The sequence below is a fragment of the Sus scrofa genome, chromosome 4 (genome assembly GCF_000003025.6).
Source record: "Sus scrofa isolate TJ Tabasco breed Duroc chromosome 4, Sscrofa11.1, whole genome shotgun sequence".
Taxonomy (NCBI): domain Eukaryota; kingdom Metazoa; phylum Chordata; class Mammalia; order Artiodactyla; family Suidae; genus Sus; species Sus scrofa.
Window position 1 is genome coordinate 89,666,728 of NC_010446.5, and position 17,107 is coordinate 89,683,834.

Genomic DNA, 17,107 nt, shown 5'->3' on the forward strand with positions numbered 1-17,107 from the left:
GTTTTCCACTGAGCCACAGTGGGGAACGCCTACACTTTTTAATTTGATTCTGAAAACTGCCTTGCAAGGGATGGGAACCAGTAGGTTTAGGAAGTGGTCAGGATCACGTAGGTTGTGAGTGGCTGAACTGGAACTTGAGTCTGCACCTTTGACTCCAAATCCAATGCCTGATCCAGAATATCATTGCTGCATTAATTGGCAGCCAAGGCTTTCAGTCTGCCCCTCCTCAGCCCAGCTTCAGACAGGGTGACTGGAAATGGATCAAAAGATGGAAAAGGAGGCGTTCCCGTTGTGGCGCAGTGGTTAACAAATCTGACTAGGAACCAGGAGGTTTCAGGTTTGATCCCTGGCCTTGCTCAGTAGGTTAAGGATCCAGTATTGCCGTGAGCTGTGGTGTAGGTTGCAGACGTGGCTTGGATCCCACGTTGCTGTGGCTCTGGTGTAGGCCGGCAGCTACAGCTCCCATTTGACCCCTAGCCTGGAAACCTCCTAGCGGGAGCAGCTCAAGAAATGGCAAAAAGACAAAAAAAAAAAAAAAAAAAAAAAAAAAAAAGGATGGAAAAGGAGAAGGAGTCACCAGAAGGGAACTGAAAGTATTTTCTGCTAAAGGGAAAGCAGAAGAAAGGTATGGAACTCTGGGGTGGGGCCTCAAAGCCATTGCATCCTGGGAAAGGTGGGACAGCTCCACCCTTCCTTAGGGGCAGGGAGAGGACCCTGCCTGGCCTTTCTGGAGGGTAGAATCGAAGTGTGTGTTGGGGGCATCAAAAATCTTCTACATCCCGGGGTTAATGGATGCAAACTATTGTCCTTTGTCTGCATTAGCAATGAGATCCTGCTGTGCAGCACTGGGAAATATATCTAGTCACTTGTGATGGAGCATGATTCTGTGAGAAAAAAGAATGTATACATGTATGGGTAACTGGGTCACAGTAGCAAAAAAAAATTGTATTGGGGAAATAATAATTAAAAAACAAAACAAAACAAAACAAAAAACTTCCACATCCTGTTTAGGTGAGAGAAGGACAAACTATTATGGGAAAGTAGAAAAAGAGAAAGGGAGGAATTTAGAAGTACAGGTAGGAAACTAAGACAAAGGAAAATTCTCATGAAAAAAATTTAATTTGCATGTGCTTAAACTTTGGCATCAATTTGCAGAGAATTCCAGGCCTGTTAGATTTTTCTAGTGCCCCACTCCCTCACTCCTCTTCTTCTTCATTTCACCCGCTTATCTAGGGTTCCACTTCCCAGCCTACATCCTTCCCAAACTCTCTCCCCTCCACCTTCACAATGTCTGTTGGGATGGGACAGGCTCAGATAACGGCTGTTTGGTTAGGTTTCTCTACATTGCCAGCAGGATGCAGACGATTGGAAAATTTCTTGGGCATCTGCCTTTCGAACAAGGTAGCCAGGCTGGGTTAGAGCTCAGGACATGATTTTGAAGCTGGTTTCGTGAGTCACTGTGAACTCTGAACACCCGCCCACTTGAGGAGGACTTTGCAAGTTTAGCTTGTGAGAACTATCAGACCAGGTCCGGGGACTGGAGCTTCCTCAACGGCCTTGTTAGCATTCTGCTGATGAGAACAGCCTCAAGTTGAGGAAATTGTGGCTGGAGCCTGAGAGCGAGGCAGTTCTGCTCCCCGTCACCCTCCTGCTGATGGGTGGCTGCTGAGCCTGTGCAAGGCAGAGCGTCTGGTGGGAGACGAGCCGAGGGACCCCTCTGTCCTGTGGGGATGTTGGGGCAAGCACTGGCCCTCATACTCCTCCTGGTCGTCAAGGGCCATCAGGGCCAAGGTAAGCAGGCCCAGCCTGGCTGGGGTGGGGCTGGCATGGATTAGGGGCCATGACCCTCAGGCAGATCAGAATCCAGAGCCTCTGGATCATGCTGCTTACATGATCCCCTGGAACTGCGACTCTGTGCAGCTCCCAGCAGCTCTGGACAGGCTGGGTCAGACAGCAAAGGCTGGCAGTGGTTTGGGAGGTCCTTGAGCGGTGCTTCTGGCCAAGCCATCAGTCATCCAGGCCCCCTCAGGCAAGGTGAATCCGGTCCACAGGCTTCAGTTTTCCCTTCCGTGTGGTGGAGAGAAAATGTCCTTTGTGCTGGCTGTTAGAAGGACAGAGGGAATGTCCTCTAAATTGGTGCTATGACGGCAGAGAGGAGAAGCAGCCCTTGAATTTGAGTCTCTCCAAGGAAGTTGGGTGGTTCTGGAGCTGGGAGACTGACAAGATTGTTTCCTGAGGGAGGAAATCTGAGTCCTGGCAAGGCAGGAGGGGGCGGGTGGGAGAGTTTTGCGGAGAGGAGGTTGGGGGGACAGTGCTGAGAAGTGTGAGGCCAAAGCCAAAGCAGAGCCTTTACCTCCAGCAGCCCAGAGGCCTTGGGAGCTTGAGGATTATTTGGAAAATGTTGGCTGGGGGAGGGAACAGGGAAGGGAAGAGAATATTAGGCAAACTGGAAACTGTCAGCTGGGCCTCGAACCGGCTAATGTTCACTGGGAGGCAGAAGTCTCAGCTGAGGGCTGCACCCCCTTTTCCTCCAATCCTGAGTCTAGGAGGCTCTGAGACATGGAGCCTGAGTTTTATTTTTATTTATTTATTTATTTTTATTTCACTCAAGGTGTTGATTTTATTTCATTTTTTAAAAATTATTTATTTTTAGCCTGAGTTTTAGATCAGCACATCCTCAAGAGGCATCATGAGTGAGGGTGGGGAGAGAGGAGGGCACATTTGGGAGCAAAGAGAGGAAACCGAGGCACAAGGTCACGTTTGCCCAGGGCATGTTAGAATCCATCCCCGGGGACTCGGTTCAGTCATGGAGCCCCCAAGCACTTGTGTCCTTCAAGAAGACACATTCTAGGTTCTGGCGCTTGTCACGAGTACAGGTGGAGTAGGTCAGGGTATGATGAGGAGTAGAAAGCAGAGAGAGAAGTCTGAAGCCTGGGGCTCATGGGTGTGGACTGGGGGGACCCGGGGAACCAGAGACCCAGAATCCTAGGCATGAGAACTATAGGTTGGAACCTGGGCTAAGTGGTTGGACCCGTGGGATTCGATGCCTGGTTCTGGGGGTGGGAGTGATGGAAGGTTGAGGCTAACTCTGAGATCATGAGCCTGTGTGGCAGGAGAATAATGCTCCTTCCATCCTCGATCCCAGGGTGGTGGTCCTGTCTCTGGGTGTGGCTATGCCAGAACCACTGCAGGGGGCGCTGGGCCAGTCCTTCTTTGTGCACAGGGATGATAGACTTCGGTCTTAGGGACCTTCTCTTTCTTCTTGCTGTGCCCTGTGTCTGTGGGGCTGGCCAAGTGTAAGCTGACCAAAACTCCTCTCTTTATTTCTTTCCATTTTTGAACTTTTTAGTTTTAAAAAATTTAGAAGTTCCAGGGAAGTTGCAAGAATAGAACGAAGAATTCTTGTATTTCCTTCACCTGGATTCACCAATTGGTAACATTTTATCACAGTTGCTTTATTTCTCTTTCTTTTCAAATATATATAGGTGCATATAAACATATAATTTCTTTTTGTGAAATAAAAATTTTGAGAGTAAGTTATAGACATTAGGCTCCTTTACTCTTAATTATTTTAGCACACATCTTCCAAGAACAAGGATATTCCCATATTATATCATATCAGCACAATGACCAAATTTTAATAAATTGAACATCGATACAATCAAATATACAGCCCATATTTAAATATTACCAACTGTCTCCCAAATGAGCTACATGATATCTTTTTTCCCATCCAAAATCCAATCAGGATCATGTGTTACATTCTGTCGTTATGTCTTTTTTTTTTTTTTTTTTTGTCGTCTTTTTGCCTTTTCTAGGGCTGCTCCCTCGGCATGTGGATATTCCCAGGCTATGGGTCTAATCGCAGCTGTAGCCACCGGCCTACGCTACAGCCACAGCAATTCAGGATCCAAGCTGTGTCTGCATCCTACACCGTGCTGTGTCACGGCAATACCAGATCCTTAACCCACTGAGCAAGGCCAGGGATCGAACCCGAAACCTCATGGTTCCTAGTCGGATTCGTTAACCACTGAGCCACGACGGGAACTCCCAGTCGTTGTCTTTAATCTACAATTATCCCTCAACCTTTCTTCATCTTTCATGACACTGACATTTTTGGAGTACAAATCAGTTGTTTTCTAGAGGGCTTCTCCACCTGGGTTTGTCTGATGTTTCTGTTGTACGGCTCAGGTCATGCACTTTTGGCAGGAATACCACAGAAGTGATGCCCTGTCTTTTTCAGTGCCACCAGGGGACACGATGACAGTGAAACATTTTTTCTGACTTGGTCCATTGAAGAATTTAATATGCATCATATATGCATAAGAAGTTCATGTCACTCTTAAGCTTTGCAAAATCTTCCAAAGGCTTCTCACGTCATGTAGAGTAAAAGTCATACCGTTTTTTTGGGGTCTTTTGAAAATTATGTATTTATTTTTAGGGCTACATCTGTGGCATATGGAAATTCCCATGTTAGGTGTTGAAATCGGAGCTGTAGCCGCTGGCCTACACCACAGCCACTGGCCTACACCACAGCCACAGCAACATCAGATCTGAGCCGCATCTGTGACCTACAGCACGGCTCACAGCAACACCAGATCCTTTAAGCCACTGAACGAGGCCAGGGATTGAACCTGCAGCTTGAAGGATGCTAGTTGGGTTTGTCACCACTGAGCTACAGTGGGAACACCCAAAAGCTGTACATTTTACAATGGCCCACATGAGCCGGCCACCCTGACCACCACCCTGCCCCTCTGCTCTTCTCACTGCATTTCTGCTGTGTTGGCCTGCTGGTTCGCACACACGCTCCGCTCGAGGGCTTGGCACTGTTTTCTCCACCTGGAATGCTGGCTGCTTCTTCCTTCTTTGCCATGCGACTTGTTTCCTTATTTTGCTGGACTACCACTTCTGCAGGGATGTCTTTCCGAATAAAAAGGTCAACCCCTCCATCCTGCGACTCCTTAGCTCCCTCTTCACTTATTTTTCTCTGCAGTGCTCATCTCTATTTTACATAGTCTATGTTTGCTTGTCTTATTTTCTATCTCCCAGGCTCCTCTTTATCTCATTAGAACACAAGATCCCTGAGGCCAGGGCTTTAGTTTGTGTTGCTCACTGCTGTATCTTTAGCATCTTTTTTTTTTCGCCTTTTTAGGGCCACACCCGTGGCATATGGAGTCCCAGGCTAGAGGTCTAACCAGAGCTGTAGCCGCCAGCCTACGCCAGAGGCACAGCAACGCCAGATCCGAACAGCGTTTGCGACACACACCACAGCTCACAGCAATGCCGGATCTGTAACCCACTGAGTGGGTTACAGAGCAACCTCATGGTTCCTAGTCAGGTTCATTTCTGCTGCGCCATGATGGGAACTCCTGTATCTTTAGCATCTTGAACAGTATCTGGCACAAGTAAACCATCAATACATATGCATGGCATGAAGGAATGATTGAATACTTTAAATAATCCATGGAATAAAGTGAGTTTATCTGTCTACTGGAAAGTTTCATTGGGAAAAAGATGTTTTAAATTTTAAAGCATGTACTAACTACCTCTGTCACCTTGAGAAAGTAAACTAAGCTTTTGTTTCACAATTTTTCATCCATAAAATGAAGTTAACTGTGGAGCCTGCCTCATAGGGGATGTGTGAGGATTAGATGAGATATATTAGGTGCTTAGGGAAATGTTGAGTTAAACAAGTCCTCCAAAACAAAAATTCATGTTATTCAGCTCCTTGGAGCCAGCACAAATACTTCACTTAGTTTCGTAGTCAGAGGGAAAAGGGGAAACTCTTCAGTAATCTTTTGTTGACTTAATTGAATAAAAAATGGGTTAGAGAATCTTGAGATAAGATGATAAAATTTTAATGTGTGACCCTTTTCTGAGGGTTTGTCATAACCAGAATCTTAAGGAGACTTCAATAGTTTTAGCTTAAAGGAACATGTATTCAAGACATTTAATCACAGGATTACCTCGTATTGCAAAATGGTCTGTTTTCACAATAGCATCCACCTCTCTATTTCCATCCCTTCCTTGGATATGTTTTGAGCAGCTCTGTACCAGACACTGGACTAAGTACTGAGGATTATGTAGTGAATAATTGCACAGCCTCTTTGTTCATGGAGCCTACACCAATTACATGAATTGATGTACAATTACAGCCATGATTAATGCATAACAAAGTGCCCAACACAGTACGTGCTCAAAACATGCTAACTGAGTGAGTAAATGGATTATTTTCAGGCATCTTAGGGGAAGATTGGAGTGATTTAGGGATCAGGTATGTCAGAGACCAGGGACCTTGAAATCGTTGCCCATAAGTGTGGGCCTCGGTTGAAGTTACCATTGTGGTGAAGTGGAAACCAATCCAATCAGTAACCATCGGGTTGCAGGTTCGATCCCTGGCCTTGCTCAGTGGGTTGAGGATTCCAAATTTCTGTGAGCTGTGGTGTAGTTCTTAGATGCTGCTCGGATCTGGCATTGCTGTGGCTGTGGTGTAGGCTGTCAGCTGTAGCTCCTATTTGAGCCCTATCCTGGGAACCTCCATATGCTTCAGGTGCAACCCTAAAAAGCAAAAAAAAAAAAAAAAAAAAAAGAGTGGGTCTGAGTCCTAGAGTTCATTTTGGCCCCTCAATTCAGGTTTTTGTTATGCATTCTGAGGAAACTCCAAACGTTCCAAAGGAGACTGTGAATCCCCAGGGGATGCAAGGTCTGGAGGGAGATGTACTGGGGGAAAAAAAAAGGGATGGGGCAGTACCTCACAGATGAACTCTGAAGGCTGCCTGCTATTCATATAGGTTGTATTGAAAACTTTCACTTCTCAGAAAGGGGTCTCTGATCGCAACCAGTCTGGCTGGAATCCAGGCAAGTTCTAAGGAGGCAGAACTCATTTTTACCCATATTTTACTCGTTGTACTTCTTCTCAAACAAAGTGTGAATAGTGAAGTAGCTGGCCACAGGAAAGAGATCAGGACTCAGAGAACTGGGGTCACGACACCCCTGGGGGGAACAAGTTCCATGGGAATCCCTCCAGAGATAGCCAGACCATTGTCTCCGTGAACAAACCTTTTTCCTTAAGGTGTGACATGTGTATACAAGAGTGCAGAAAATCACAAACGTGGGAGTTCCCGTTGTGGCTCAGCAGAAAGGAATCTGACTAGTGTCCATGAGGACACAGGTTTGATCCCTGGCCTCTTTCAGTCGGTTAAGGATCAGGTGTTGCTGTGACCTGTGGTGTAGGTAGCAGATGAGGCTCAGATCTGGCACTGCTGGGGCCGTGGTATAGGCCAGCAGCTACAGCTCCAGTTGGACCCCTAGTCTGGGAAACTCCATATGCCGCGAGTTTGGCCCTAAAAAGACAAAAGAAAGAAAAAAAAAAAGAAAAGAAAAAGAAAAGAAAATCATATACTTACATTTCAGTGAATTATTAACTGAATACACCCTGTATCTATCCTTTTGTTACCTTTCGTTACCTCCTCTCTCCTCCATAAATGTAATCACCCTTCTAATTTCTAACATCATAGGTTAATTTTGCCTGTATATAAATGAAATAATAGGACATGTACCCTTGGAGTTTCTGTCATTGCTCAGTGGTTAGCAAACCTGACTAGCATCCAGTCCTGATTAGCAAAGACTTGGATTCAATCCCTGGCCTTGCTCAGTGGGTTAAGGATCTGGCATTGCCGTGAGCTGTGGTGTAGGTAGCAGACGCGGCTTGGATCCCGCATGTACCCTTGTATTTGGCTTCTCTGCTCAACATCTGATGAGATTTATCTCTCATCTCTGGTAGCTGGTCATTTTCATGGCAGTATACGACTTCATTGTATGACAATGGAGTAGTTTATTCATCTATTCTACTATTGATGAAAATTTGGGTTGTTTCCAAGGTTTTTTTCCTATTACAGCAACGCTGCTAAGAGCCTTTTTGTTCACGCATGTCTGTTGGGTGTTTATCTCTGGAGTAGACTAACTGGGTATGTATTATACCCCTAGCAGATGTTGCCAAACTATTTTCCCATGTGGTTGAACCAAGTAGTGCGTGAGAGTTCCAAGTGGCTTCAGGGCCACTGGCTTTGTGTTCTGAGGGCCTGCAATAGGAAATGAAAGCATAGGGGTGTTGAGCATGTAAGGTGAAAGTCAAAACCAAGGGAACCACATCTCTGTGGCTTCCTTTGTATTCTGCATGAAATCCCTACATGAGAGTCATTTCTGGGTGCTGAATTCAATTAATGAATTGGTCAGCTGGACACTTTGTTAAAACTTGACTATGTTCTAGGCACTATGCAAGGTTTTGTGGAGGAAACAAAGATGACACAGACATTGACTCCATCCTTAAGAATCTTTCAGGAGTTCCTGTCGTGGCACAGTGGTTAACGATCTGACTAGGAACCGTGAGGTTGCGGGTTCGATCCCTGCCCTTGCTCAGTGGGTTGATGATCCGGCGTTGCCGTGAGCTGTGGTGTAGGTCGCAGACGCGGCTCGGATCCCATGTTGCTGTGGCTCTGGTGTAGGCCAGTGGCTACAGCTCCGATTTGACCCCTAGCCTGGGAACCTCCATATGTGGTGGGAGCGGCCCAAGAAATGGCAAAAAGACAAAAAAAAAAAAAAAAAGAATCTTTCAGACAGTTAGAGGAAAATAGGTCTGTACAAGATCCTCAAGGAGGACAGAAAATGCAAAGTGACAGGCACAAAGGGTGATAAGAAGATGGAGATTCCTTCTAAGTAGGAGTACTGGGGAAGTGGCCTTGAATAATAAATGACAGTTCAGGAGAGAGGGATAAGGTAGAAGGGCAAGCTAAGCAGAGGGAACAGCCTAAACAGAAGTAGGGAAAACATAGGTTTGGACGGGGAAACATGAAAAGCAAAGGCACTTGTTATCTTGGAGGAAGACAGTGTTATAAACGGGATGATTCAGTTACCTGATACAAAGAGTGGGATGTAGGCTAGTTAAGTTTGACAGAGGTAAGGAAGTTGTATTGTCTGAGAAGAGGAGTCAGTAAGGTCGGTAGGAAGCCTCCAAGTGTCGGGATAGTCAAGAAGAAGAGAGGTGATGAAGTGGGACGTGGATCCTAGAGGGTATTTTATTTACTTTGTGATTTTGCCTTGACTAGGTCTGCCTCTGCCCCAGCACTTTTGGGATCTCCCTGAGTTTTATCCTCTCAGTACCCCACTGTTGCCTTCATCCAAAGTTTGGTGGCATAACCCTGAGTTGAGAAAACAACTCCTTTTGTTGGCTAGAGGAAGTTACATTTTTTTGAAAGTTATACTTACTTTCCTCTCCTCTGCCCCCTCTCCTTGGTGCTCTGGCTTCATCCTTCCTCCCACCTCACCCTTCCTCTGACCAGCAGTGTGTGCTCTCAGTCAAAGGGAGCTGAACAGACTCTGGACACTGCATGACTTTGGAGGCTGCAGCTCTGGCACTCAGGCTCTGGGCTGAGCAGGACTCACGGCTGGGTCTGACGGTCTCCTTGGACGTCCTCTGTGTTGGCGCTTCTTCCTGAGATCACTTGACCTCTAACCTCCCTCTGCAGAGTTACTGTTTCACCCCATCCTTTCTTAACCACAGGAAAGGGGCCCCAAAGCTGCCGAGCAGTAGCAACAGCAGTGGCAGCAGCCCTGCGGCCTCCTCTGGCCACCGGAATCTGCTGCGGCCTCTCACCCTCTGAATAACTCACCACTTGCTGGGGGCCTCCTCTGCCTCTCACTAATATGTGAGAACTTGTGTTGAAATCATCTTTTCACGCTGGGATTTCCTGTCTCTCCATTTGGCATATGTGCTCTCTGGGACAGGGACGGAAGTCTTTCTGGATCAGCCACTGCACACAGTACATATTACCTGGCCCAGTCATCTTTCTGTGGTAGCCCCACCCCTACCCCCCACCTCCAGCCTCACCCCCACCCCCGTCTCTGCCTTACTCTGAATATCTTCCTTTTCCCCACACTGGGCTGTGGAGGGCTGCTGAAGAAAACTCTATAACAAAGAGAAACTACAGATCGAGAGTCTTCAGTTTCAGCTGGGAAGCAGTGTCCTGGGAATCCTTGTGTCTGATCCACAACTTCTTCCATTCTCCCAAGGGGGTGATTCCAAACCTTTACCATCTCTTCAAGATTCTGTTCCATCATTACAGCTTCTATCAGCCTATACTTTCCTCCTCCAAAGACACAGAGACCCCCATTAGGGATTCTCCTAAGTGTACCAACAATTTCTTGATGCCAGCTAGCCTCATCTGCTCCCATAAAGGACCACATTCACCCCTGCTCCATGTTAAGGAGCTCTTCTGCCTTTCCTTGGTCATCCTTCTGTGTATGCTCTCGACATCCCTGCTTCATCTGGGAGATCATCCTGGACCTGCCTGTTCCACGACGATATCTCTGATCTTTCTTCATCTGCTCCTTTTCTGCTGGCTTTCCACTGAGTTTATTATCCTCCCATTTAAAAAACTGTATTGGTGTACTGCCCAGTTTCCCCACCCCCCACCCCCGTGTCTTTCCTCCTGTATGTCTTTTACTTCCCACACAAAACACTACATTTTTGACATCTTTGGTCACCAAATGTGGTTTTTTTTTTTTTTTTTTTTTTTTTGGTTTTTCTTCCCCTCACACCAAGCAATTTTCTGTGACACCAGCTGGGTGTCTTATGATTTGACTCAATTCTGACACCACCTGCTTGGAGATAGAGTTAGATTCCACAGGTTAAGGGTCCATTCCCACAAGATTGCCTGCCCTGCCACTTCAGACGCTGGTCTCAAGACTAGGTTGAAGGTCAGAGATTCCAGTGACCCTCTCCTCTCTTTCAATTAATTTGCTAGAGCGGCTCACAGAACTCAGGGAACACTTAGATTTACCAGTTTATTAAAGGATATGGTAAAGGATACAGACGAACAGCCAAATGAAGAGAGACATGGGGTGAGGTCTGGAAGGGAGCGTCTGTTCCCTTGGAGCTGGGGTTCATCTACCCAGAAGCTCCCCTAACTGGTGCTGTTGGAATTTTATGGGGGCTTCTTCACATAGGTGTGATCAGTTATTAACTATTAACTCCATTTCCAGCCTCTCTCCGTTTTCTGAATGATGGGAGGTGGGGCTGGAAATTCCAAGCTTTTAATCATGGCTTGGTCTTTTGTGTGACCAGCCCCTGACACAGGAGTCCACCTAGAGTCAAATTTTTTTTTTTTTTGGTCTTTTTATGGCTGCACCCGTGGCATATGGAGGTTCCCAGGCTAGGGGTTGAATCGGAGCTACAGCTGCCGGGCTTACGCAATGGCAACGTGGGATCCGAGCCATGTCTGTGAACTACACCATAGCTCACGGCAACATTGGATCCTTAACCCACTGAGCGAGGCTAGGGATCAAACCTGCATCCTCACAGATGCTAGTCAGATTTGTTTCCGCTGAGTCACGATGGGAACTCCACCTGAAGTCATCTTCATAGACTAAAAGATACTCCTGGTGCTCTTATTACTTAGGAGTTTACAAGGGTTTTAGAAGCTCTGTGCCAGGAATGAGGGTCAAAGACTAAATACTGAAATAAGAGATGGATGCTTTTATCACTGGGAAATTTAGGGTTTTAGAACTCTGTTACAGGAACTGGAGGGAGAAGCTAATACATAAATATATAAATACAAATATATATATATATTCTATTATCTCACAAAAACAAAACCAACAAACCAAAATAACACTTAGTGTTCTTCCTTTGGTAGCTTCTTTCCTAGCTCCTTTCACTTGGAAACAAACCTTCTTAAGTGTATAAACTAATAGAATCTACAAGAAAATAAAATAAAATATAATAGTATAATTTAAAAAATGACCACAAAGGCAGTGTCGCATCAGGACTATAGATCACACTCTTGATTCCTTAAGTATTTAATAGTCTAGTCAATAACTTAATCATTTCCTATGTGCTCTGTACTCAATTTTGTCATGGTGGGGAACCAGAATGAAGGATCTATGTTTTGACCTGGTTATAGTTATACAGGAGTTTACTTTATAATTCTTCATGACACTCTACATTTATATTTTAGGCACCCTTTAATATTTGTTCCATCTCTCAATTTTATTAAAGATGAAAATTATACACACATATATATATATTTTTGTCTTTTTGTCTTTTTAGGGCCGTGCTTGTGGCATATGGAGGTTCCCAGGCTAGGGGTCTAATTGGAGCTACAGCCACCAGCCTACGACACAGCCACAGCAACACCAGATCCGAGCTGCATCTGCAACCTATACCAGCTCATGGCAACGCCAGATCCTTAACCCACTGAGCAAGGCCAGGGATCCAACCCACAAACTCATGGTTCCTAGTCGGATTCGTTTCTGCTGTGCTACGACGGGAACTCCCTCTTTCTTCTTCTTTTTTTGGCTGTCCCTCCAGTGTATAGAAGTTCCCCAGCTAGGGGTCCAATCCAAGCCACGGCTGCAACCTATGCCATAGCTGCAGCAATGCCAGATCCTTAAGCCTCTGTGCCACAGTTGGCTGTTTGGGGTTTATCTTTCTCAACCATATGCGCTGTATGAACAGTAAAACAGGGATTATAACTTTTCTTTTATGTCTTTGTCCAGTGCCCTTAATACTCCCATTCTTTAAAATATGAATGATATTACAAATATATACTTACAGATATGATGTGACCAATAACCATTTATAGCAGATGCCAACTCTGAGTAACCTGGAAAGCTTTATTGGTATTTTAGCTGAACTTTGTCCCTGCCTTTGAGCCAGTAAAATGCACCTGTGCATGTACCGGCATCCTCGGCCGTTCATAGCTCCCATATTATCCTTAAATGCTTCTGTTTTGGTCCTGTTCTCTTCTTATGATTTGGCTTTCATTCCTTATTTAAAATCCTGACCTTCCCGGAGTCCCCATCGTGGCTCGGCAGAAAAGAATCTGTCTGGTATCCACGAGGACGCAGTTTCGATCCCCGGCCTCGCTCAGTGGGTTAAATATCCAGCATTGCTGTGAGCTGTGGGGTAAGTTGCAGAAATGCTTGGATCTGACGTTGCTGTGTCTGTGGTGTAGGCTGGTGGGGCTATAGCTCCGATTCAAGCCCTAGCCTGGGAACCTCCTGTATGCTGCAGGTGTGGCCATAAAAAAAAAATAATCCTGATTCTGCTCTATAGATTTTGGTTTGGTTTTTGTAAGCACTTCTGGCACCCATCCTAAAGCCCTTAGACTTGGATTTTTCTTAATGCTCTTGGAGTTGCCTCCTGTGGAATAGTCTTTATCTGTCTTGGAAATGACGACTTTTGAGATGTATGTATTTCTTTCCAAATGCTGCCAACCATTAAGACCATCTCTCTTTGTTCTTCTTCTTTTTTTTGTCTTATTGTCTTTTGAAGGCCGTACCCGAGGCATGTGGAAGTTCCCAGGCTAGGGGTCGAATCAGAGCTGTATCTGCCAGCCTATGCCACAGCCACAGCAACGTCAGATCCGAGCCGCATCTGCAACCTACACCACAGGTCACGGCAACGCCGGATCCTTAACTCACTGAGCAAGGCCAGGGATCAAACCTGCAACCTCATGGTTCCTAGTTGGATTCGTTTCCACTGCGCCACAATGGGAACTCCTCTCTTAGTTCTTCTATCTATAATATTCTGCCTAAGGTCTGCGCCATCTGCTTGATTCCTGTCCCCAGAGGACCTTTGAAATTGCTGTTCCCTCTACCTGGAAAGTTTTTTTTTTTTTTTTTTTTTTTTGGTAGCTCTTTCCCCCGGCTGGATCTTTCATATCTTCCATTCGTGCAAATATCATCTCCTTAGAGAGGCCGTCCCTGGACATGAATTTACCACTCTGTTATGTTACCTTTTTTTTGGCCATGCCCAAGGCATTTGGAAGTTCCTGGGCCAGGGATCTAATCTGAGCCACTTCTGTGACCTATGCCACAGCTGAGGTAACGCAAGATCCAGATCCACTGTGCCACAGTGGGAACTCCCTATCAACCTTTTAAAACTTTTTTGGGAGTTCCCGTTGTGGCTCACTGGGTTATGAACCCAGCTAGTATCTGTGAGGTTGTGGGTTCAAACCCTGGCCTCTTTTAGTAGGTTAAGGATCCGGTGTTGCCATGAGCTGTGGTGTAGATCACAGATGAGGCTCAGATCCCTCATTGCTGTGGCTGTGGCATAGGCTGATATGACCCCTAGCCTGGGAACATCCAGATGTCATAGTTGGGGCCCCTAAAAGCAAAACAAACAAGCAAAATCCCCTTTTTTTTCATGGCACCTCTGCCTCTCTGAAAGAATCTTATTTTAGTTTTCACTTATTTGTGATGTGCTCCCCAACTGGAATGTAAGTGTCATAAAGGTAGAGACCATATGGGTGGCTAGGTCACTTTGCTGTATAGCCAAAATTGAGGGGAACATTGTAAATCAACTATACTTTAATTAAAAATTAAAAAAAATAAAGCAAAATAAAGGCAGGGACCTTACCAAGACCAGCTCAGCTCAGGAAAAAGTTAACATAAAACAAGACACAGAGACATTTATCTTAATTAAAGGTGGGAACTGGGGGACTCAAGGTCTCAGGGACCAAGAGCGCTGCCTCAAGAAACCACACTGCTTTTATTGTGCTCTTGAGGATTATGCCAAGTGAGGAGGGAGTTGTAGGTGCAGGATATAGGTTTTTTTTTAAGTTATTTTAAAAGTCACATAGCTGGTTGCTGATTAAGCTTTTATTCTGACCTTTAGGCATTTAACAATCATTAGCATTGAGGAAGCTTGGCATCAGCTATCTATGCATAGCATCTGGAGAATCACCATTGTGCTTCTGCAGGCAGCGTGCCTATTTGCAGCAACCCAGTGTGCCTAGGTTTGCACCTCGGTTCTCCTTGCTGATGCATATCCTGCTAACGACCCCTCATAAACCCTTTGGGGCCATGAGGTTCATCTTCCTCTTATTCTTTTTTTTTTTAATATTTTTTTTAATTTTCCCACTGTATAGCAAGGGGGTCAGGTTATCCTTACATGTATACATTACAATTACATTTTTTCCCCCACCCTTCCTTCTGTTGCAACATGAATATCTAGACATAGTTCTCAATGCTATTCAGCAGGATCTCCTTGTAAATCTATTCTAGGTTGTGTCTGATAAGCCCAAGCTCCCGATCCCTCCCACTCCCTCCCCCTCCCATCAGGCAGCCACAAGTCTCTTCTCCAAGTCCATGATTTTCTTTTCTGAGGAGATGTTCATTTGTGCTGGATCTTAGATTCCAGTTATAAGTGATATCATATGGTATTTGTCTTTGTCTTTCTGGCTCATTTCACTCAGTATGCGATTCTCTAGTTCCATCCATGTTGCTGCAAATGGCATTATGTCATTCTTTTTTATGGCTGAGTAGTATTCCATTGTGTATATATACCACTTCTTCCTAATCCAATCATCGGTCGATGGACATTTGGGTTGTTTCCATGTCCTGGCTATTGTGAATAGTACTGCAATGAACATGCGGGTGCCCGTGTCTCTTTTAAGTAGAGTTTTGTCCGGATAGATGCCCAAGAGTGGGATTGTGGGGTCATATGGAAGTTCTATGTATAGATTTCTAAGGTATCTCCAAACTGTTCTCCATAGTGGCTGTACCAGTTTACATTCCCACCAGCAGTGCAGGAGGGTTCCCTTTTCTCCACAGCCCCTCCAGCACTTGTTATTTGTGGATTTATTAATGATGGCCATTCTGACTGGTGTGAGGTGGTATCTCATGGTAGTTTTGATTTGCATTTCTCTTATAATCAGGGATGTTGAGCATTTTTTCCTCTTACTCTTTAGAGGACATATCGTGCCTGTGCAAACGGCGTGCCTATCTGCACAGGTCCGGTGTGTCTAGACCAATGTATTATGTCCTCATTCAGCTGACCCTATGAATAACTTATGCCTTTAGGTCTTTGTTCTTAAGCGTAAGTCATTTACCAGCACTGTGACTGTTTTTCAAGCAGGAAGATGGGGTAAAGTAAAGCAGGAAAAGATGGAGTTTTCAGCATAGAAAATAGAAGCAAAGAGGCTAAGACAAGATTGTAAAAACATGTCTCGTGACAGGACCTTATCTTTTTTTCTCACCCCCCCTCTATTCCAATACCTAAAGCAGTGATTCTCAACTAGGGGCAATTTTGCCGCCCCCGCCCCCCACAGTGGACATTTGGAAATGTCTAAAAACATTTTTGTTTGTCATGACCGGGGCAGGGATGCTGATGTTACCAAGTCCAAGCTTATACTTCTCAACATTGACGGGCCAATAAATTTTGAGATGTAGGGGCGAAGAATAAAAATTTTATTCAGAAAGCCAGCAGACCAAGAAGATGGTGGTCCCGAAGAACTAGCTTACCCGAGTTAGAATTCAGGCTTTTTTTATACTAAAAGGAGTGACTGTGTGGTTTGTTGTTGCAAATTTCCTGGTGTTGAAATTCTTTGTTCTTTCAGCTGTCCCCATAGGTCAGGTCACAATGTTCCTTGAGCCTCCAACAAGACAAATGCTATTCTTTGTTCTGCAACTTTTTATCTCTATGTGAATTAAAAAGTGTTACGCCTTTAAAGGTCAGAGCCTTGAGAATAGGCTATCCTGTGTATTTCAGGCTATAGGCATTTTTTTTTTTCTTATTATGGCTGCAACTGGGGCATATGGAACGAGTTTTGGATTTCTCACTGTGGCACAGTCGACATGAATCTGACAAGGAACCATGAGGTGGTGGGTTCGATCCCTGGCATTGTTCAGTGGGTTAAGGATCTGGCATTGCTATGGGCTGTGGTGTAGTTTGCAGACGCGGCTCAGATCCTGCGTTGCTGTGGCTGTGGCATAGGCTGGCAGCTGTAGCTCCAATTATACTCCCAGCCTGGAAAACTCTGTATGCCTTGGGTGCAGCCCTAAAAAACAAACAAACAAAAAAAGAATTTTATACAAATTGAAGGTTGTGGCAACCTTATGTCTAGCAAACCTATGAACACCTTATTATTATTTTTTCCAATAGCACTTGCTTACTTTTTGTCTCTTTGTCACATTTTGGTAATTCTCTTAACATTTCAAAACTTTCCATTATTATTATATTTGTTATGATAATCTGTGATCAGTGATCTTTAGTTTGCATGATTTTTATTTTTTTTCCATTATAGCTAGTTTACAGTGTTCTGTC

The 17,107-nt window shown here is 45.0% G+C and overlaps 1 protein-coding gene across 2 annotated transcripts in view; it reads left to right on the top strand.

Annotated features, from left to right (window-relative positions):
- CD244 (CD244 molecule) overlaps positions 1,494–17,107 on the top strand; it is a 32,754-nt gene continuing 17,140 nt past the window's right edge. For both annotated transcript variants that reach the window (XM_013996859.2, XM_001928325.4), the window contains exon 1: positions 1,494–1,791. In XM_013996859.2, the coding sequence (XP_013852313.1) occupies positions 1,731–1,791 (61 nt within the window). In that variant the 5' untranslated portion in view covers positions 1,494–1,730. The remainder of the gene's footprint in view (positions 1,792–17,107) is intronic.